Source organism: Balearica regulorum, chromosome 8 (assembly GCF_011004875.1).
Source record: "Balearica regulorum gibbericeps isolate bBalReg1 chromosome 8, bBalReg1.pri, whole genome shotgun sequence".
In the NCBI taxonomy this organism is placed as follows: Eukaryota; Metazoa; Chordata; class Aves; order Gruiformes; family Gruidae; genus Balearica; species Balearica regulorum.
Window position 1 is genome coordinate 18,723,584 of NC_046191.1, and position 23,362 is coordinate 18,746,945.

The window sequence follows — 23,362 nt, forward strand, 5'->3', positions numbered from 1 at the left end:
CCTAACCCAGAAATGCCAGGTGTATCTATAAGCCTAGACAAATATTTTTCAGAGTATTTTCAAGAAGTCGAGGATCTGAGACTTTTGAATTGCTTGGACTCAGCAAAACAGATGTAGGTTTCCTAACTACGTAATATCATTTAAAGGGCAGCTTAGCACTTAAGATAAATTGTGTACACTAATGTGACTCCATGGCTGTATTTTCCCCTTTTATAACCTGTTAACATTACTACCACTAAGTTATAGGGCAAAAGAAATTCAGCAGTTGAAAAAAATGAACTTGTCCTTAGGCAAATAACTTGGTGGCTTTTAAATGAGACTTCAAATTATTATTTACCTAACACAGCATGTTCAAAAAAAAAAAAGCATATTGTTAAACACACTCAGTGGAAGAGAAAGCAACAGTGGCAGCATGTAATCACATGGCATGTGGGCAGAGTGCGCCCGTACAGTGTATGCCCCATGCCCTGCCTGATCCTCCACTCCCCTGAACATACTAGTCCAGCCATGAAACACAATACCAGCCTAAATAGGAAATTACTGACAAAATCTACTGAAATAAAAATCTTATAATTATTTAAGGAAAATTGGGACCGGAAAGATTATTTTGTATCAGTGGCCAGGAGAAGCAGGTCACAAAAGCACGTGCTCCTGCCTCTTCCAGGCACTGCACCCTACCAGCTCCTTTCGGCTCTGGCCTGGGGGACACAGAGGACTTCCCCAGCTGAACCCAGCCAAAGGCATTTACAGGTGAGGGCGAAGCCCTTACGCCTCCTTCTTCCTGCTCTCCCCCACGTATCAGTGATATCCATGAACTGTACAAAACCAATTTGATAACAGAAATTATGCTTTATTTCCTCCAATTCTTTTCTTCACAGTCTTTGCCTTCTAGTCTTATTTATAGTTTCTCATTTGTCACTCAAGCCTCACATTTACTTTCTTAAGCCTCTACAACAAAAGTTAAATGACCACAAATTTATTGGTTGATATCATCATCTTGTACACCCAGCTACAGATTCAAGAACACCTTTGCCAGTGTTTGTTTCATACCTTTTTTTCATGATAATCTCTTTGGGCAGGCATCAATTGGGCCTTCGCAAAAGGATATCCATTCTGCTTAAGTTACAAGCATCCAAGCTTAGCTACTCCTATCTGTATAAACACTACGTGTCACTAGGTCATCACCACAGAAGTCCATGTTGCAGGAAGATAACAACTGCGATGTGTTTTAACACACAAGTGTTATCTTGTTTGACCAGATACTACCACATGTCCAATCACAGTGTAAGCCAGTCCCATGAACCTTGTATGAAGCCAGCTGGGGGGGGAGAAGAGAGGGGGGAAAGAAGATGGAGACGATATGCAACAAAAAATGTTTTTATAAAAATGGCAGAAATGCCAGTCTTGAAAGACTCAAAGAGCTTTACCACCAAAAAGCTACCTAGTTCTTTAGGTGACAAATATATCTATGTTTTCAACAAATGTTGCTTTAATTAAATACTGCCTATGTTTGTTGTTTGCTTTCCAATACCAAGTGATTTTCTTGGTAGGCATCCTATAGCCATACTGTAGCCTTCAGCTCAAGAAACTTTTGTCTTTTAAGGGCTATCCCTTCAACCTAAAATTGAATTTCAGGCTCTCCTTCTCATGCCTAGGCACAGCACCATTCAGACAGAAACCTATAAATAATGCTACAACATTAAAGAAATTTTTTTTTCTTATGTCAGAAATTATTTGCAAGTTAAACTGCATTATACACTTACCGGTTTTTTAAATTAAAAGCTAATTTGGGGATTGTGTAAGAATTTCAATATTTTTCCCCCTTCTAAACTGTGAGATTCTGTAGTTCTGTTTTTTAAACAAGAAGCCTTGGTCTGCTCTGTTAAAATAAAGTCTAAAGGGCATTATCCACACAAACAGCTGAAGGTCACTACCCAACTGTGCTCATTATCTCATTCTATACCCTAATTCTGTAATGTGTTTTCTTCCAGGATGTGATAATTAGCTTTGTGTTTCTTTGTTTTTAATAAAAACTTGGAGATACCGGAATCTTTTAAGGAAACGGTGAATCATTTTGGAACGCTGTGTGCAATAAGAGTCAAAGTTACAACCCTTCCTAGATCTTACAGTTTCATGGCCTCCACTTCCCAAAGGAGCTGCTCTTGGATCGCTGCTTTTAGAAAAACAGCTCCAAAAGAATACGAGTACCAATAAACTGGAATTTTCTGGTGAGGAACAACTCAATATACACATTCAGAAAATGAAAATTCATTCTAAATAAGCCACAAAATCCACTGAGAGATCACGTGTTTTCCTTTCCATAGAGGATTCAAATCACGGTAATATACTTGCAGCTTAATCAAGTTAAGGCCAGCAAGTATGTATACTGTAACACAGCCAAGTCCTGAAATCATTACCTAAAGCCCTGCATACATGCTGAACACTTTAGCAGCACATACCACCTTCAACTCCCATTCAAATCTGTAGATTCTGTTGGGTTTTTTATTATCTCACAGTGTCAAGCTCTTAGTCCTTCATCAGGCAAGAATCCAGATGAGGTCCATGGGAGATTTGCCAGAGAAAGTACTAAATGGACAGTAAGAAAGGATGACTCTAAACAACTTGGGAGCAGATCTTTATACGGACCAGAGAGCATGCATATTGTATGCCTGATTCATAGGGAGTAATTTAGCTCACGCAGATGGGAGCCACATGTAAAAAGATTTGACTGTATATATCCTATACTTGCGCCTCTTCTTCACTGAAGAAAGGCTCATCACTGGACAGGCATGATTTCCATTATTAAAAATGTAAATTTTGACAGAATGAGTCCAGTAATGAGATTTTCAAAACTGTTAAAGTAACCAGAAAAGCATATAGATTCAGTTGTACAATAAAATACTAACTAGTGCTCTTGGGTTTCTTCTCTGCCCTCCAGACCTCCACCAGAAATTAAACAAATCCCACACCAAAACAAAATCATTCTCAATGAACAAGTAAAATTGCTCACTTAAGAAATATCTCTCAGAAGGCTATCTGCAATATCAGCCAGAGCTCTTAAATGAATTACAACTAATGTCTCTCTCTCCATTTCCCTTGAGGTAAAGTTTTGTTTAAGAGGTTTCTTACTAAATGCTACCACTCACCCATCTTCTTTCATCTAGGAACCAACTAATGTCTTGCTCGTTGCACCCCTTCTTCCCTTCCAAAATACAAAAAGATTTTCTCCTCCCTGACTTCCTTCTGCTCATTCCTTCCCTTATTAAGGACGTGCCCTTTGTTTTATCCTACCGGATTTCTCCCCATGTAGTTCTGACAAGGGCATTTGAAGAAACGCAGAGATGTGGTTCCACAAGAGTTAACCAAGTCCACATTTTGTTAATGTACTGACCAGCTGCTTGTTAGCTGTAACCAAAAAAGAGCAAGCACATTGCAGTTAACTGTTAAACGCATTTTCAAAACTATTAATAAGTTGAAAGCAATTCAAGCCCAGGACATGAGTACAGTGTATGCTCCCAGGCGAGCATCAGATATAAAAGGAGAACTGAGATGGCCTCCATATGAAATCACAATGGCTCTTCTCCTCAAGTAATCTTTTATTGACTTTTTTTTTTTAAAGGGAAGTTGGGGAAAGGAATTTTAACTCAGGAAATAAGTCATTTGTGCCCAATGCTAACATGGCCTTTATAAGGCATGTATCTTAGTATCACTGCTGCTCGGAAAAGTCTTCGAGAACCTCAAAACCGATTCAGGTTTCACAAAAATACAAAATGTTCACAAGCACATCTACAGTACTTCCCTTGCAAAGACCCCACAGGTGCTGAAATCCATCTCCCTGTATGGCAAGGGCTCAACTCCCATTTAAAGGCTTGCCTGAAGACACCACAGATGGCAGGGACTCACACATGGAACCTGACTGCCAGCGATGGAGTACAATTCATTCTTTTCTGGTACACAAAAGCTCTAGATGCTCCCTGAAGAATCCCACAAACAAGACTTCAGGTAAAAAAAAAAAAGCAGGTAGATTCTGTAAAAACTAACCACAAAATATGAACTAAATGTAAAAGCCTGAGGACGTTCATGCTGCAAGATCACAGAAGGTTTCTTGCCCCATGACATAACTGGAAGCAGATACCTCAGAGAGCACAGCGGCTTTTCCCTTCCAACAAAAAGACACACCAACGGCCCAGCCCTACATACGGGGTGAGCAGTGAGAAACCTTACAGTGAGACTTTCAAAGTGACTTGGCAACACTTAGAACAGCACAACTTTGTTTTCAAGAACAATCAGTAAAGGATAGCGTTATTTAGAAAACAGTCACAATATCCTGGAACTTACTAGATGTAAAATAACTCTAGTGTAGTCAGCAGTCTGTGGAGCCTCATACACGCTTTGCAAGCTTTGAAACAGTCCCCCAGAAAGGGCATTAAATAAAATGAGTAATATCTCTTCCTGCTAAACATTAGAGGTACACGTAAAAGCTATCATTGAGTCAGCACTTGTTGGTGGCAGTTCGTACAGTAAAATCTGTTTTGCTGGAATTTATAACAATTTGAAGGTGGCTGCTGCTATGCGTCTCACATACCTAGATATATTTTATTATTATTGCTGTTATTTTTGTAGGAAAAAATACCATTTAAACAACTCATTTCAACATATCCATAATTAGGAGGTAACATCAGGTTTTGATTTCGGGGGAAAAAACCCAAAATCTAGGGACTGTCTTTCCCTGCTGACAGAAGTTGGATATTAAATAAATAGCATTTTAATACAATCAAAAAAACAAGCAAAGAACCTAATACAGGGCTTGGTTAAGTCCTTGTAAGTTGTTTGGGTTTTTTTTTCATACTGTTTGGTAGGGTTTAGATAAGCTCAGATGTTTCAGGCTTTCATTTGCTAGCACTGTAGCATAATGCACTGAGCATGAAGGGTTCCAGCTCGGAGTCCTGACAAGGACTGCTGCCTCTCATTTATTTAACAATTGTAATAGGAAAAGCATGCAAGTTTCAACATTGCTGTGTACAATGCTACGTTTCCTTGCCATAATGTATTGCATATCACTGTTGGAAACTCTACTAAGTTGGCAAACCATTCTTATGGGTACAGTTACATCAGTTACATGAACAAAACAGCGTTTCTGTCAGCTTTTCATGTACTTTTGGGTAAGGAGGTGCAACTATGCCAGTAAAGCAAATCGTTTTGTTGCCATATGCTCCAATTCTGACAGGACATGTTTTACGTGGTGGTTGATGTCTGACTGTGGCACCAGGTGAACCACAGATCAAGTTACTCAAAATACTTGAGCAATACTTCGATACTCTACTTCTGTAAGAGGAAATTCAGTTTTGCCCTAGTACAAACATGAGCTGCTGCTGCAAAAGAGGAGGCTCCACTACCCTGCCACCCACCTTCAAGGGTCCCTGTGTTTGCTCTAGCAATCATGAAGGTGCAGGGAAAACCAACTGCTCTTCAAGGACTCTCAAGTAAGCACACAGGAGCAAGGCTGAAACTTGTTCTTCCTATCAGCGGACCAGAGGTTAAACTTCCCTTCAATGAAGTTAACATCCATTATTTTACTAACATCTCACAAGATTTGTGGTAATATACTGGCTGTAATGCAGAGGCAGTCTTAATGTTACACTGCAAGGGAAGTTACTTGGTTAAGCATAACCCTGACTGTATCTCTGCTTTAAAAAAGCCACCCCCTACTGATCAACTGAAGAGTGGTATCAACATTTTCTAATAGGATACAAACAACTGAATAAGCACACACACACCCTCCGTGGTCAACACAGACCTGCTCGTAAAAACAGAGAGAAACAAGGTAGAGCAGTTGAGCAGTCCCACTACTCTCAGCCTTATTACTAGTGCCACAAGCATGGCTGGAAAAGAACAAAAAAAATTCTTGTTGAACACAAATGCCCTTTTCTCTGGATAACAAGGCTATAGTAACAAATCAAATATATTCAGAAATAAAGCATGGAAGCATACTCTCATTCACCAATTCCTTAACTGTCCTCAATATAATAATTAGCAGTTTAGTTAACCACCTAGAACAGTCAACTGCAGTTTTTGTTCACCGTAAATGCAGAGAGACCCCATATATAACCCACAATATATTGTTAAGCCACTGTATGGAAACAATATGTTTATATTAAAAACTTCCAATGTAACTGCACTGTTGTATTTAAATGTTCTTTGAGATTATCCAGGAGATTACGAGGATGGTTGTTTAAAAAGCCTGTGCCAGCTGCTCTGTGTGTATATTAGGAGCATTACAAAGGCATCAAATACTCATTAGTGATGAGATCACCCTAACTAAGACAACAGACTAATACACATCTTGGATACAGACAGTTAGAGTGAGGTATTAGACACAGAGGAAGAACATAGCCCCAAGGAAAGAGGGGAGCAGAGAGCATCACACTCATGGCAGGGTCCCACTGAAAGTGAGTAATAGCGTGAGTCCCTTATTGGCACGACAGCCCTCGCACAGCAGGTCCCCACTAAGTCTCTCTCTAGCTGTACCAGTCATGGCCTATTTAACAAAACAGCATGGAGGACCTAACAAGAAGTGGGTAGGCAGAAAAAGCAAACAAACCCATGTATCCCAAACGGAGGAGGAATATCAGAAGACTTCAGAGCAGGACAACTGTATTGTCACCACCTCAGGACATGAAGCCTATGATTAATTCGATTACAGAAGAAGGAGCTGTGCTACACTACTCTAAAATTCCTGCCATTAAATTGTCCTAGAGCTGTAATGTTATATGATCATGTCAGGATCAGACACCTACTGACTGGTTCAGAATGGGGTTAAAGGGCAAAAGTTGTAGAGACGCTGCAAAGAGTTACAGTCTCAACATGAACCTTTTCCAGTTGCGAGGGCTTGTAGCCCATGAAGCAGCAAACTGAATCCCCAGAGAAGCATTCCAGTCAGGGACCCCACCAGGAAGCACTGGGACACCAGCAAACAGGCTGGCACTGAGGGGCACTAGAAAAAAATCATATGCCTTCTACTGGAACAGAGCATTGCCCCTTTCAAAAATTTAATGAAAGCAACTGAACAAGGAGACACCACAGGTATCAGAACTGAATCAACTTAATTAGTTTAGTCAACTAAAACAAAAATGTTGATTGCTCTCATTAAATTAATCTAGTCCACTAGGCCAAAAAAAGCATCGATTCATTACTCAGAATTCCTCCCTAATTAAATCCTGATTTCACTCTACTTTTTCTTTGAGCAATCTTGTCAAATCACAGATACATGAACGCTTGACCTATAAAACCATCTTAAGTGCATTATCTCTTCTCTGGAGAAAGAGGGAAGCTACGTTCTAGGACTCCCCAAGGCGGGGGGGGGGGGGGGGGGGGGGAGGAACGAGTTCTTTGTTAGCAATCTTTACTTGAAATGTCTTAGACTTTTTTTTGCTGAATACTTTTGTGTAGTGCTTGTATGATGTTAAAACAAACAGAAGAATTAGCCAGTTAGGTTTTCTCTGCATACAGGAAGATTTTAACAACACCATTAAGCAGCTCAATACTCAGAACTGTTTCATTAGAATTCTTTTCTCCTGAATCATATCAATAAAGTTGAAGTTCAGTCTGGTATTCATAAGACCTGAGTTATAGGCTTCTTGGTGCAAATGTACTTTTGAGATCCAGTAAATGTAACAGACCTAGAATTAAGTAACTTTAGCTTTTAAAATTATTTTATTCAAAAATCAAACATCACAGAATCTTAGGCATCATTTTACTTTGGGTATGAAATTGCTTAAAAAACTACCTTTGCTAATTTAAAAAAAAAAAAAGAATAGAGATTTCAAGAGAATTCACAAGCAACAGAGCAGGGTCTTTTTCAGGACTGCTTTATTTTTCTGCTATTGGCATGAAGCATTCCTTATTCTGAGCATTTTAGTTACAAGATTTTTTTTTCCTTGTTGTAGAAACTATTCCTAAAGTCAGTGAGCCGCCCTTTCAACAAGAGAGACTGGAGAAGCATTTGCCTAGGTGTTACAGTTTAGACAATTGTAATCTTTCAAAAAGAACCTCCGAGTCCTTCCTATGATGCATATTTTAGCTCCCTTGCTTCCATCTGTGACAATACATGTTATCACAGAGATCAAACACTAGTGCTGGGAGAAGGAAAGTGAATACAGTGAACGATATGGCCACAAGCACTATTTCAGCTAGAAAAACAACTACTGCTGGCCTAATTCCAAAAAGCAACTGAGACAAGTAATATCCAAGGTAATCTCTGAACAGTTTTCTTGCCAATTTTCTCAAATACCCATTACTTTTTCAGCTCGAAGGTGAAAATATCCCATAGAACAATTAATTACTGCTTTGAATTCATTAGTGCTATAAAACAAAATTTTGCTAGACTAACCTAACATTTCAAAGCAAAAAATAGAGAAAACTGGAAACTTTTACAAATTATATAGTTTAACAAATCATCTCCAAAGATGAAGTCTGCCCTAATGCAAGAAACTGAAGCCAGATATTATACTAACATGTTGCTCAACCTATGCATGGGATGTAACGCAGTCCTACCTGCTGTTCTAAGTTTTCTTCTAGTGATGCGAGAGTCACATTTCACCTCAAAATCCTGTTGCCTACAGCAAAGTAAGGATGGTCTCATAGTTCCCACCCCCTTGCTTTGAGTATGACTGGTTCTATTTCCTGTAAAAATAGTGATTTTTTGGTTTTTTATAAAATAAGGGTTAGCATGGGAGGAGAAGAGGAGAAGAAGAAAAGAGAGAAGAAGAAGAAGCTCCATCACTTCAGACACTCCTCAGGACATCATAACTAATTTATGACTTGCCAAAACTTCAACCAGCTTGTTCCTTATCCAAGATCACAAAAAACTTCTGCGGTTCAGCAGCCATTAGTCTAAACACAAGCAAGGCAGGCAAAAAATCTGACAGACCTTTAAATAAAACCTTTGCCATTTTCATGCCTCCAAAAAAAGGGCAGTGGGGGAGGTTTTGAAGAATTAACAAGATAAGAGTGGTTAGCTCTGAGGTGATCCAAGTACTTTAAAGCTATTATGTTTGCCCTTCAAACAGTGCTGCATGGAAGACGATTGGGCAGAATGCATCTGTTTTACATATCAAGAGACCCAGATTGAGAGATGAAATAACTCGTGGGGAGATCACAAAGTCACTAATCCAGATACAAGCCTTTCATCTTTCCCTCAAAAGCCGAGGCCCATAGGTTAGTCCTGTGCATCTAACACACTTGTGGCCATCAGGCCACCGGGACTCCACAAGAAGAGCTGATCCAGCCAGAGGCCCAGCCATGGCTCCGCTCTTCTCCAGGAGTCCCTGCTCATGGCCAAGGACAGGCCGCAGCTGGGAAGAATCACTTTGATGGCCTGTAGCTCACTCCACCCTCTCCCAAGGGTCCTTCAAACACAGGGCTTTACATTTAGTCACCGCACAGGATGAACATGCACATGTCGGGTCACCCAGGGCAGCTATGTGTTGGCTGTATGAAAAGTGCATGGCAGTCAGCGGGCAGAAGACTCCACGGTGGAGCAGGCAGCACACCGGCCCAGCACTGCCCCAAGCACCATGGAGGTTTTGTGCTTCAGAGCTGATGTTTCCCAAGAGTAACCAGGAATCCCCCATTTGGGCTAAGCACACACACACAAATACATACAATGTGTGGCCATTGCTGTAAGAGTTTCTCATCTTCTACAGATTTCCTTAAAGCAAGCCCAGATCTGCAAAATGAACTATGTTAAGCTATTTCAGCAATAGCTACATTTTCAAACAACCTTTTCGCCTTTAATCACTTTCATGCCATTGCTGAAGCCCACAGAACCGCTTGACGTTGCGATGCTAAGTGGCCATTTACCCCCACTCATTTTTACACATTAATGAAAGATGCACAATCTGGTGAAGGAAAAAAATGTCAGCTTGACTTAGCTTGAATCAAAATAGCTTGAGGAGAATCTCTAGTAGCACATATGTTTTACTGCTCCATTTAAATGGAAATTAATAATATAAAGGAAAATCATATTTATTCCAAAATAAATTGCAACCACCATCCTTTCCAGACACAAGGCAACTTGGTGATCCAGGAAGTGAAGACAACAAGGATGAGAAGTGGAAATAACCACCAAATCAATACTCCACCCACTCTTGGCCCGAAGCATTAAGTAAATTAATTAAAAATTCAAAAACAAAACAACAAAACACCAACACCAAAACACCAAACTTGTTCCAGAGGGAAGTAAACTTTTTGCTGAAGAGGTAAAACAGCAACAAACCTTACAAATGTTTCCATCACCTAACCCTGAATTCCTTTATTTGTTATTTCTTCTATGCACTGCATTGGATAATGAGAGTAATGACATTTTCAGTTTAATTTTTTCCATCCCTGACAGGTGAAAATCCCTTTTTTGTTAACTGCTTATTAGTAAGTCTCGCAGCGTAGTAGCTGCCAAATAAGGGAACAATAGCTCCACCTTTTATAAAGTACACTTAAAAATATGAAGCAAAGCACACTGTGCTTGAAGCAGCCGCACTTAATGGAAATTATTAAAAACCTTTGCTTTTGTCACTTGGGGTCAAAATTTCTCTTTGGTGAAATTTCATTGACTTGAAACAAGTTTACACCAAAGAGGAATCCAACTCAATGCCTTCAGGTAATGAAACACGGCACAGAGTCTTTGTGCTAAATATATTTTTTTGGCACTCCAAATTCATCCCTCCTATGACTTACAGCCTGAGGGACTTCAGTTCCTTTTATTGTCATTAGCTACAGAGGATGAAATTATTTCTCCTCTTTGAAAAGGAATTTATCTGGTCCCTATATTGTCTCTACACTATAACATTGCCAGTAGTAAAACAACAGCGTTGATTCATGCAAATATATTTCAGTGGAAGAAGCTTATAAAAGAAAAAGACTTGCAGAAACTCAATACATTTTTCATGTGAAAGCAACAACCATTTTTCTAACAGCAGATAGAATCATACGTAGAATCATTCTGGTTGGAAGAAACATTTAAGATCATCAAGTCCAACTATTAATGCTCCATTTCTTGTTGGGACATCCTGAGAACACATTGGGCAATGCTGGGTTTGGGGTGCTACAGCCCTTGGAGCCCAATTCTTCCTGTGGCAGCACACAAAACTGTGCTGTTTGATGCTTGCACATGCCCTGCTTAGTCCAAATGACAGCATTTATATTCTTTTGCAGCAAAAGAAAGCACGCAAGCATAAAATAAAGTTATCATTCTGTGGAGGCAAGGTAAGCAGGTTCAACGTATCAACAGCTAAGGTAATTTTGATGAGAGAATAATTTTAAAACAGAAAAAAAATAAGGGCAAATATATATTAGAAGACAATTTTTTTAGGTACATCCCAGAGTATCTACCACTTTATTCTGTAGACCTTTGAGTTCAGAAAACTTCTGTACCTCTCCTTGACTTTACACAAGACAAAAATACCATCTTTAGTTAACTAAATATGCCCTTTTCACTTTTTTATTAAGGAGATCAAGGGTTTGTGTTATTATTTTTTTTAACATAAATGACAAATGGAAATGCTAAGAAAGAGTTAATAAGTGCCTACAGTACAGAAAGGATATTAAAAGATCTACAAGCAAAATCCCAAATCCCAATTCCCTTCAGAAAACAAAAGAATTATTTTTAGCATAGTATTTATAAAACAATTACGCGATGCTTAGAACTTGTTAAAGACAAGTTTCTTTTAAAAAACGTTCAGTTTCCTTAGAAAGACAAGGATTAATGCCATTCACCATTCCATGCCATGAAATGTTCCGCAAAACTATTTTTCATCAGTTGAGTACTTCCCTCCAGAGACAGTCAGTAATGCTGCAATTTGCCTGCATCTATACAATTCAAGTACTGCATTACAGGCTTGATATTTCTTAGAATTCCTTTGGCATCGTCCAGAGTCAGTCTTAATCAAAAAACCAGACTTTCATGTTTACTGATAAATGCTCTGGTTCAGCAAAGCACTTAGATATCCGCTCAGTTGTCTTGCTGAATCAGGACCCACAACCCCACATCCTACTGCTCCACGTGGGTGCAGAAGTCTGCTGAAGTTCAGCTGTTTTTTAGCTTCAGAGCCTTGCTGATACAGGAAAAATGCAGTCTGCTGAGTTCAAGCCATTCCAACTCTGTGATACAATTACCTCTTCTAAAATACATAACCTTTCGCTGCATCCTGACACTCAAAGTTCTTCAGAATTTTTGTGCGGTTTTGGAAGATAAAAATACTATTTATGCATAAACCACACAGAAATGGCACAGAATCTAACTCAACTGAGATAGTTGAGACAGACAGAAGACCAGATTAAAAACCTAATTTACACAGGCATAGATCACCAAACAGCAGTGCTGAAGAAACATTAATTTAGAGGACCTACAGATTTAGTCTAGCTTCCCAGTTTTGATCAGTCTTTGTATTTAAATTGCTCACTTAAAAACATAATTTACTGCATGAAAGGTGCAGTAAATTCACACACTTCTTTGTGTGTGAAATTAACTATCAATTTTTTATGTATATTTTGGCTTCTCAGAGTTATCTCACCAAGCTCACTGACATGAAGTTGGGGAACCAAATGATGAATTCTTATCAAATGAGTATCTGACATTAAGATGTTTCAAATCACCATCAGGGTGCTGAAAGGTTAAAATAAAATTAGAACAATTTGCGCCCTTAAAAGCTAGTCAGTGGTCCCTAATTAGTATTTCTGAGAACTGAAGCGTGCTTGGCTCTCCTGAAAAGAGCAGAGCCCTTCCCTCACAGCTCAGGAGGGCTCCCAGCCTTTCTGTCCCGGCGCGTGGCAGCAGCACAGATACAAGAGAAGCCCGACGGAGCACGCGAGCCAGCCCTCCGCTCCTCTCACCCTGAGCTTGCAGCTCTTCAAAGGCTCCAAGTACTGGTTCATCTCATCCTCTTAAAGACTGACTATCCAGACCATAAAGCGATAGGATTGGGTGATTCTTCAAGGGAGGCAGAAGTTGGCTGACTATGAGAAAGAACTGAAGGAAAAGGGAGATGGAAAATGAAGTATCTATCCATTCAAAAGTTGCGACTAGTCTGTGCTTTACTTCAGTCCTAGTAATTCAAGAGCCAACCTCTGTCCCTTGGTTCTCATCCTCTAACCACAATTTAAACAAACAACCCCTCTGGCAACAGATATTTTGAGGAAAAATAAAACTTACAATTTAATTACATCTGGGAAATACCCAGCAAACACTGTTTAAAATGAAAGGAAGTGTTTTAGTGACTCCCAGCAGTTGTTTGGTTTTGGTTTTTTTTTTTAGATCACATCCTTCACCTTCAAGCGGAAGGACTTTCTATTATACTTTGAGGGATCCTATATTGCTTTTGGAAACACAGTGTTCAAGGTCAGGGGAAGTTCCTCTTTAAAAATAAAAATAAAAAAGGAAAAAAAGAAAAAAGATGTCATGACAAGGCCTGTTTCTTCCTGTTGTTACACTTATTAACATGGCACCCATCACCACCATATCTGGGGGGCACAGATCCAAAAGATACATTAGCTTACAAGCAAACAGCCTTACTGAAAATGAAGCACACATGCACTGAACAATGTAAGATTACTTTTAAGAACAAGTATGTAGAAAGAAAGAAAAAAAAAACCCCTCGGATAACAATACACTAGACAACCAGGGAATAAAGAGCTGTTGAAAGAAAACCATAGAGACAGACCTCATGTAAGCAGATAAACCAGTTCGCTCAGTATTACAGAAAATGGGCAAATTCTTCAATATATCCAATTCTTACAGTCTCTCTATCAGCCTGACCACAACCATGAAACTGTCACAAGGAAAGAGGTGTCTATAACACAAGCACAGGCAACGCCAAACGTCAGGAGGGTTGAGGGAAAGAGAACATAGCTGCACGGGCAGATTCTGGTTGGTATCAGATGCCACGGCTGCGCTGCTCTGTTGGCAGCAGGAATGGATTTGCACCACAAGAGGATCTACCCCAGAAGTCTGCAATGAGACCCTTGGCCAGTGCAGATCCACAGGCTGTATCACCCTTCTGTCTTCTTTCCAGCTAAACAGTAAGGCAGGAAAGAAAAAGCAAAAAACTTAGAAAAAAATTTCCTCCATGGAAGAACCTATCTTATTGAAGGTTTGGCCCTCAGGGTCTAGAGCAGGTATGCGTTTCAGCTGTCCTCTAAGACATTTTAAGAGGACATACATCACGCACCCAACTGCACAAATTTGCCAGCAAGTAAAATAAATATGTTTCAGCCTTTGATTTAAGCCACATTAGGACAGAATATTTTTGCTCCCAAGACTACAAAGCCAGACTTGCTTATCCAAGGCTGTAGCGTGTGCAGTTCTGAGTGTTTGTGTGGAGTTCCTACTGCAGGTTGCCAGACCTTAGTTTAAGCCCACTTCAAAAACGTAATTCCTTCAGACGGGCAGGTAGTTTGCCAGCAGTTCTCCTCTCCATCCTGCCTTGGACTTTCCGTGAGAAGAAAAATCTCACAGTAATCAAGGTTTTCTTTGCGGACTTTTTCTGTACAATTGAAGCTGTATAAATATGAGCTTACAAGAAATCTGTGTACAAGCTCAAAGTAAATTAGATTCAGATAAGCATTTAGCTACATAGACCCGGGCAGTAAGAGGAGGTAGAGAAATCAACAAATATTCTTTGACTATTTATACAGACTATATTCCATGCAAAATTAGTGAGGTGCATTCTTCAAGCTATTAGCATGAAAAACATGCAGCATTGTGGCTCAAGTTTGAATATGCATCTCTGTGCACAATGCCATCTAACTCAGGGTTTTTTTGAGATATATTTAACACATTAGTACCTTAAAAAGCAAGAATGGAAAGAAAAAACAAACACCACAGATTCTGTCTATAAGGTCACCTATACCTGAAAAGATAACAACACTGAAGATATTGGCAAGTCAGCAACAAAACCTGGACTAATAATAGCAGTGTCAGTGCAGGACTGGCAAACAAAAGAAAGGTGTGCTCTCCTGCAGCAGCCTCACTAGTTCAGAGACAAAGAGTAAGCTGGAAAAAGGCTCGATGTATAAAAATCAACACCCTAGGGAGGTGGCATGCTGCCCCCTGCCTCCCCCAGGCTTCACCACAGGCACGTAGGGATTTTATTTATACTTCTTAGTTTTATTTATACTTCTTAGTTTTATTTACACCAGTATGTTCATGGTTCAAGCCTGAAAAAGTGTGGGTTCTGTACACTGGCAATTAAGAGCCAAGCCCGTGGTACCCTGGCCATCACACTGATAATAGCTCACGGGCATTGGCCACAGCTTTTTCTGCAGACAACTAGAATGCCTTGCTTGCTCCCACCCGTATTTCACCTATAGCCACAAGCTCTCTGCATTTAAAAGTATAATTGTTTGGGTTAACAGGACTTAGTGGCTACTAACAGAAAAACGTTTCAAAAGCTCCATCTAAATAACCTTGAGATCAGTCCTTCCTCAGCTGTAATTATATCTGCCCGAGATCTGTCTTCTTCATCAGAGTCCATCAGTTCCTTATTGCTCTTATCTTCGTGTACTCATGAGACTCTGTAAAGGACATCAACCAGTTATTCTCGTTAAGAATTTATTGCAAAAATAAAAAGCATGGAAGAAAACCAAAACCCACAGGACAGGCACAGCTAGAAACCACAATGATAGTGCTTCCTCACCTCCCCATAATGAACTGCGACCCTTTCTACTCCCTTCAGCTATCTTCTTCCTATGTAGACACTAGATAGAATCAGTCTCCAAGAAAGAAATAACTTTGAAGCTAGCCCTGCTCTGAGCAGGGGGCTGGACTAGACTTCCAGACATCCCTTCCAGCCAAAATCATTCTATGACTCTACTTATGAATAAGTATCTGATGAAAACCAAGGGCACAGTGCTTTTTAAGAGTTTGTTTCAAGAATAGCTGCCAGTGGAAAACACAGAATTGGGGAGTAAAACAAAAAAAAAAAAACACACCAAACACACCACAATAAGCTTCAGGACAGACATGCTAAGGCTTCTGAACACTGAGTAACTTTCTAGTAGTGGTACTATGTTTAAAACCCATTCATTTAAAAGTGTTATCAATTAAAGCTGGCATTAAGAGGTAAGTTGACTTCCTAGGCAAGCAATCTCCTCAGCAGCAAAATGGAATTGTGGTTTTGATCAATTAAAACAGTTTGTTTTCTACACTGGCACTTTCTTTTAAAGTAGATTTTTATGCATCTATAATGCTTCAGATTCACTCCAAGTAATCACTCCTCTCAGCCAAGACCAGCATTCATAGTCTCAGCAGACACACTCAGACACACCCTGTATTGCTGAAAGTTCATCTGTAATGAAGCTATTGCAAAATGTTAGCATCACGTACTATTAAACAATTGAAGTTACTAATGTTGGATGGATGCCTTCAGGAGGTCAACCCCAGAGAAAGTCCCACAAGGCTTGAGGGCTTGAAACAACAATTTTCCATGCTGATGATGAAAGGAAGCCAAATTGTAACACATTTAATTGCTCAGCCCTGTCTCTTCCAAAGCTGGTCATCTTTTCCACAGTGAGGACATCTCAGATTTAAGCAAGCTGTCCACTTTTCCCACTACCTCATTTTGACTGTACATCCACTTACTAGCTCTTCTCCAACGACCCACGCTGTACGCAAGCTGGACACATAAGAGGAGGCTTCCCCTTGCAACCACAGGAAGAACTTTGACAAACAAACATACTGAAGAATCACTTCAGCACTTGAAGAAACTACCATATAAGCTAGGTATTCGAAGTCTACAGATCTTTCCTTTCTCTGTCACAAGTTATTGCAACACACTGTTTTAAAAATCCCTATCTAGGACAAAACGCGGGTGCAATCCCCATAAATGGCAATGCATCTTCCTAACCCATGAGACCTCCACTAACACTGACAACTGTTATTAAAAGGTCCTTCTCATCACCATTGACAGTTAACTTTAAAATAGACTTTAAAACTTAGACAGCTGTCAGGAATGACCAAGGTGAGGTTTATCCAAGAGGGCAGGAAGGACAGAGGGACTCAGTGACCTATATGAACTTTTCTGGGACTTTGTCAGAAATTTCTTTTTTATGACCTAAAATAATGGGGACATAATTCCAGCTTATAGACCTTGAAGGCAGCAAGGAGCTGAGTTGGTACACTCTTTCAGCCCAGCTCCGTGGAAAGACCCTAGCTCCACTTCACCAGCACAACCCTGCACCCAGGGTAATAAATCCAGCCTCCTGACAGAGCCAATAGTTCGACCTTAGCATCATGCTGGCAGAGTAATCCTGCTTCCACTCCCAAAGGCTTCCAGAGCAACCTTCCCCTTTATAATATGTGCATCATGCAATCCCCTTTTTTAAAATAAATTAAAAAAATTACCAAATTAATTTACATTACTACTGCAGTTCTTTAACAATTTTAAGGGGCAACATAGGTGCAAGAAAACACATAGGAACAGCATTGTTTCTCACATCACCGTACCTGCAGTTAGGATCACAGTAGTTTTATATAAAACCTCGACGTAAATACAAACTTTAGCTGACCTACATTTTTCCAGCATGAAAAAGGCATTTTGATCAATAATTCTGAATGTATACAATTAGTTACACTGAATGCATGATTTATATAATGCCACCTACCTGCAGCTGCAAAGCACAAAATCATCAAAGCAAACACTGAAGTCACACAACTTGAAGACATTTTTGCAATCACTGTATCTTCTCAAATCACCTCTCTTTGTTGCTCTTCATGTAGGTTTACTTCCCTTGAAATTTGTGGTATGTTTTGAAATCAAATCTTCCAGACTTAATTGCCTACAAAAAGAAGTAAAAATAAATTTTAATACAAATATAACTTACAGAAATGTTACTAGAAATTTAAAGTTATCTCTCTTGTAACAAGAGAAAATTCTTTCTTAAAGAACTACTAGAATAGTGCATTTTATACTGCCAGATACCCTAGGTCCTGATAGCTTAGTACTCTCCCCCTGCCCATATTTCAGCACTTCTTTGCAGCTGTTGCTCTTTCGTATCATACACTGTGCAAGTTGTGATCTACTTGGAAGTGAAATCCCAGAGTCCTTTCCGTCAACTAATACTGAAGTCCGCCAACAGTACTCATAGCCTCAGACATGTTTATTTTAAGTATTCAGACTTTCTCGGGGACATATAAACATTTGTTTGTTTATCTGCTGCTACCTTTATTATACCATGGAGAAATGTTTCATGTGCTCTATCTGGTTTACATGTAACATGATAAATTTAACTCATCATTTCCCAGTGTCACAAATTCCGAAAACTTTTTAAGGCCACTTGATGCTAACCATAAAACTGTTCAGAATCTTTAAAGAGATTTCAAGACATGATATACCGGGTCAGTAAAACAATTTAAGTGTGCTGTACAAATAAATGATGATACAGCTGATGCCTACAGGCATTAAAAACATTGAAAATTCTGACCCCAGAATACACACTGCAGATTTGAGGGGAAACACTTACTAGATGCACAATACTCTCTTCCACTTTTTTTTTTTTTTTTTAAATCTATTCTCAATATGTAGCTGTCTAGAATGAGACTACAGACCAAGTAGGTAAGGAACTAGAACATTAGTATTGTATTCAAGCAAATAAAAATCTTACATACTTCACTACCAGCCTTCAGGAGCAGCAGATGACAGATGGTGCCTCAGCAACCACTGACACTCACCACAAAGCAATGCAAGCAAGTACAACCAACTATCATGGGGCTAAGAGATAGCAAGAAGCTGAGTCAGGACCAAAATCTGAAGCATGACAACATGAATACCGTTTAAAAGGTTCTTGCTGACATTAAAATGGAATTAAGTACAAAGCCAGACAAAGGGCTAGGCTCTGTTATACACATTGTGTGCCATGCCGTGCAGGATCAAAAGTCTGCACGAGGAAAACCTGCACCTGGACCAGCACTTCAAGATACCTGCTGATAGCACTCTGACTGCTACAAGGAAAACACCAGAAACTCCTTTGCAGAATTTTTCCATGGGTTATTGGGCAGAGATAGCACTGCCCTGTGCGGAGGGAGCTGCAGCTACCCACCAAGAAAGGACTGCCGGTGCCCAAGGCCAGAACTACGGCCTCCAACAGGTCCTCCACTCTGCACCCAGCTCCTAGCACCTCTGACTAGTCTCAGTGATGCCCCACATCCCACCTGTGTAGCAGGAGAGCCCAGGAGCAGCTCTGCAGGCTGCTGGGAGCACCCAGACACCGTGCTTCTGCGGGACAGAAATGTATGGGGCAAGGGAGGAGCTGCATGTCTACCACAACATGGTGTTTCATGCAGTTCATTTCAAGCTCAGTGCCCCTATAAGAAGCACATTTGCTTTTGACAATAATTTAGGTAGCAATTCTGTAACTGGTTCTCTCTCCTGTGTACCTCCTCACCACTTCCCTTCCAACGGCTTAGAAACGTTGTCAGACAACGGCAGCGAATCAAATAAAACCCTAGAGAAATGGTAACTAGCAATGCTACGTGGTAGTCTTTATTTTCCACCTACTGGCGCTCAATCTGGGGAAAAGGACTTTACTCTTGACTCTGAAGAGGTACGCTTATCACTTTGCAAAATGTAAACAAGATCTGAGTATCAAAGTTATCTATGATTAATATATGATTAGATATCCCAAACTGGAGATTCTTTTCCATCAGAATTAAGTTATATGAGACTGTCACTATCTGTGAAAATGCTTAGTGATACTAACCTAAAACCTTGACCTCAAAAAGTAAGCATCATGCTTAAAATAGCCTTAACTGCATAAAAACCCCAAACTGCATCTTTGTTGTCTTCCATGCACTGCCCTTTTTAAAACTGACTGTGAATTTAGGAATAGATATTAATCTAAGAGAAAAAAATGTTTTGAGAAATAAGCAAATACCTACTTATACATCATTCATGTAACACCACCAGTTCTGTGCAATTTTGCTTATTTCATCTTAAAACATATCGCTGTTACCGAGGTTGAACATTTCATCATTTACAGGTTCTCTGGCACAAACTATTCTTTCCACCATTTGCTGGGATCAATACATTAAAAAAAAAAATTACGTGAGACTACAACACTATTACACAACGAATTTGTATCATCATAGCAAGACAAACAACACCTTCATAAAGCAGCAACAGTCCACCCTAAAATCCCAAACAAGCATGATTTACCTGAAGATTTTTTCCACAACAGTTTGTAGAAGATGGGTTCATCTTCAAGAAAAAAAAGAGTTCTGGAGAAGGATGAACACACACACACACAAAGTGAATGCTAGAGATAGCTCAAAACAGGAAACCTCAAAAAATGATGGCTTCCTTGGGCAATTTATAAGGCTTGTAAAAATGAGCTTTCAATGAGTTCCTAGATATCTCTCATATCTCCCCCTAGAGTGTAACGTTATATAGCTAAACCCTCAAATCCATGAGGGATACTGAACTTTGTGGTAAATTAAGGCCAAACTTGATTCAACAGAAGTTAAGAAGCTGGCAAGAGTGTTGGACAATCCTTTAACACAGGAGTTTTTGAACATGAAATTCCAAATCAAACAGGTTTAATGCCAAAATGGCAAGCCATAAGGAATTTATGACAGATAGTGAACATCATTTGGGAAGTCAAAGCTGGAATCATTTGTTACTATTTCTCTAGATGAAAAGACACCTAAATCTACTCAGTGAGAATATCTGGTTGCTAACTCAATTTTTAAACGCTGCCATAAGGAAAATGATCAAATACAGCAAATAATGAGGTTTCTGGCAAGTGTTAGCTATAAGAGACCATCATAATGTCCTGCAAGATGTCATATGTGCAAACAGGCAATATTCTGCTTTCAGAATTAGCATTCTGAAACTCAAGTTATTGATGTATAACCATTTTATCAATAACAAAAAACAAAAGAGAAACCAGAAAAAGAGCTACTACAGGACATACACTCACTCATATACTAAATAGAAAAAACACAAGATATTACTTAGATCAGTCTTCCATCAGCATAAGTCTCTCATTCTTCAGTGACATTTTTACAAGACACACAGTTGTGTGGACATAGGAAGCACAGGGAAAGAACTGGAGATAAAGTGATGCTGCTGAAAGTAGCTGAGCATCCCATTCTGTGTCTACCACCTAAGTATGTTAAAAGGCCAAGTTTCAATTTGACTTTGATTTGGGAAGGATGATTTAAAAGGGACAGAGAATACATACACATTTCTAGCTGTACGTAAAAACGAAAGAGCACATTGATTCCTATGGCAACCCACTGACCAATAACATTTACAAAGTTTAACTCAGAGCAGGTTTAACTACAATCAGAAAGCCTGAGACTTCTACTCTGATTCTGCCAGGTCGTGAAGGGTGAATAACAGAGACTTCAACGAAAATTAGGAAGAGGTTTCTAAAGAAAGGAGTCACTTGCTTGAAGATACACATTCACAAACTTAAACAGGAGGGCAAATTTCAAACCTTGAAAGACTGTGAAAAGGTGACAAACTAAGAGCAAGTTTCATCAATTTAGGATGGATGATATCCAGTCTGCCAGCTACACAGCAGCAATTCAAGTCAAAAAGCACAGATGAAAATGCTACTAGTAATTCTTTTAAGAATAAACCTACTAAGCAGGCAATTTGTCAGTATTTTGGAAAACTTGATCATCCTCGTCTGTGACGGAAATCAGCTATGAAGCTGCTATTATCTGACCATCTGACCGTACCAAAGAGAAACGAATAAGAAAATAGGTGAGAAAAATTCAGCTGTGGTGCAAAACATGCCACGTTTTGCTTCAGTGTGAAACTTGCTGTCACTAGAAGAATACGTGAAACCTGCAAACTAGGAAAAGCTGAGACTCTCCACAGAATAGGGAAACATTTCCTTTGAAATAAGAGAAGAAAGCTATGCAAAGGGATCAGGAACCTAAACTACTTATCCAAGAAGTAAACACAACTGCTAGTCAATTTGAGATTCAAAAGAAATTTCCGAGAGAATAATCTTTTCCTTTGGGGTATATCTGAGTAGCTATTTTTGTATAACTGAGGCCACAAAAGGGCACATTAAAAGCGTAACCAAAAAATCCCAACAAGGAAGAGAAGATGACATGAGAGCTTCAGGTTTACTAATCATACTGTTCTCATGCCAAGGCGTTATACTACTACAAGCTGCAAGAAAGGCTGGCAGAAGAGGGCATCTGCAGCCAGAGCCACTGAAGACTGAGACACACAGTTTGCTGGGGTCATTTTCACTGGAGCTTGCAGTCATCGAGGCCACTGGTCCTGATAAAAGTGAGGGCCCAAAAAGCACAAAAGAGCCCGTTTTGTTGAGAAGTATAATTTCACAGGTGCCATCAGGAATGAGTGCTACTGGGAACATCAGGAAGAATCTTAGTACTGCTATGTTTTATTAGGTTTGAAAGAAGACTGGAGGAGTGGAAGGGGGGGAAACATATTTTGAAGTACATGAGGATGAGAGAAAGAAGTATGAAGTTTTAATTTAGTCTAAAGTAGGAGCCTCTAATGTCCATGAGAATTTTAATGCATAAAGCTTGACTAGAAACCAGTGAAAAATATGATGCTTTTGGAGGACACTGGGACCCACTGATTGGCCTGTGAGCATGGCTGGCCACAGAAGGACAGATCTCATTGCTACTCTAAGCTAGAGGATAACAAACGCTCCTTAACTCAATGGTATATAAAAGAATCTGACTTTGTTAGAGCCAGCAGCAGTAAGCACAAAACACAAATCACTTCAGTACACTGCTGTTATCTCTCTACCTTTCATTAACCAAAATATTTTTTCTTTGTAAAAATCTGCTACTCATCTTCCTCAGAATTCCAGTCTTTTGTTGATTTTTTTAAAGCTATCCTTTGAACTAAAAAAGTCACCTTTTGTACTTCAATATGACTAAAAAATTCAGAAGTTAGCAGCATGCTGCTTACTCTTAAAAAAATACCTTTCCACTAAGGATTTTCCAGCCCTCGCTGACAGGAGCTGCCAGGACATAAGTATCTGTGGTCTATGGATGGCTTGTTACTAAGAAATCACATTCTGCGCTGTTCTGCCACCAGCAGTAAGGTATCCATCCCCATGCCTGCTTACTGCTCTCCAAAAAGGGAACAGGGCTCTGCTCTAAAGTGTTTGAAGAACTACAAACGAAAATGACCAAATAAACCCTGGGATTAAGATCTGTCTTCAGAACATTTGAGCACCTTTCTACTCAACCTCTTTCTGTACTTCCACCACAATGCCTATTACATATTACTCTTCTTGAGATTAGTGCTCTCCTTAGCTTCAATTTTTACCCACTGTTCTTCTGGTAAAGTTATTTTTGCCTATTTTTCCAAAGCTT

General features: G+C 39.6%; 1 protein-coding gene across 2 annotated transcripts in view; it reads right to left on the bottom strand.

The window, feature by feature from the left end:
* Positions 1-23,362, bottom strand: part of TGFBR3 (transforming growth factor beta receptor 3) — a 117,903-nt gene that overhangs the window by 84,982 nt on the left and 9,559 nt on the right. For both annotated transcript variants that reach the window (XM_075759911.1, XM_075759912.1), the window contains exon 2: positions 17,653-17,826. In XM_075759911.1, coding sequence (XP_075616026.1) covers positions 17,653-17,713 — 61 coding nt within the window. In that variant the 5' untranslated portion in view covers positions 17,714-17,826. The remainder of the gene's footprint in view (positions 1-17,652; positions 17,827-23,362) is intronic.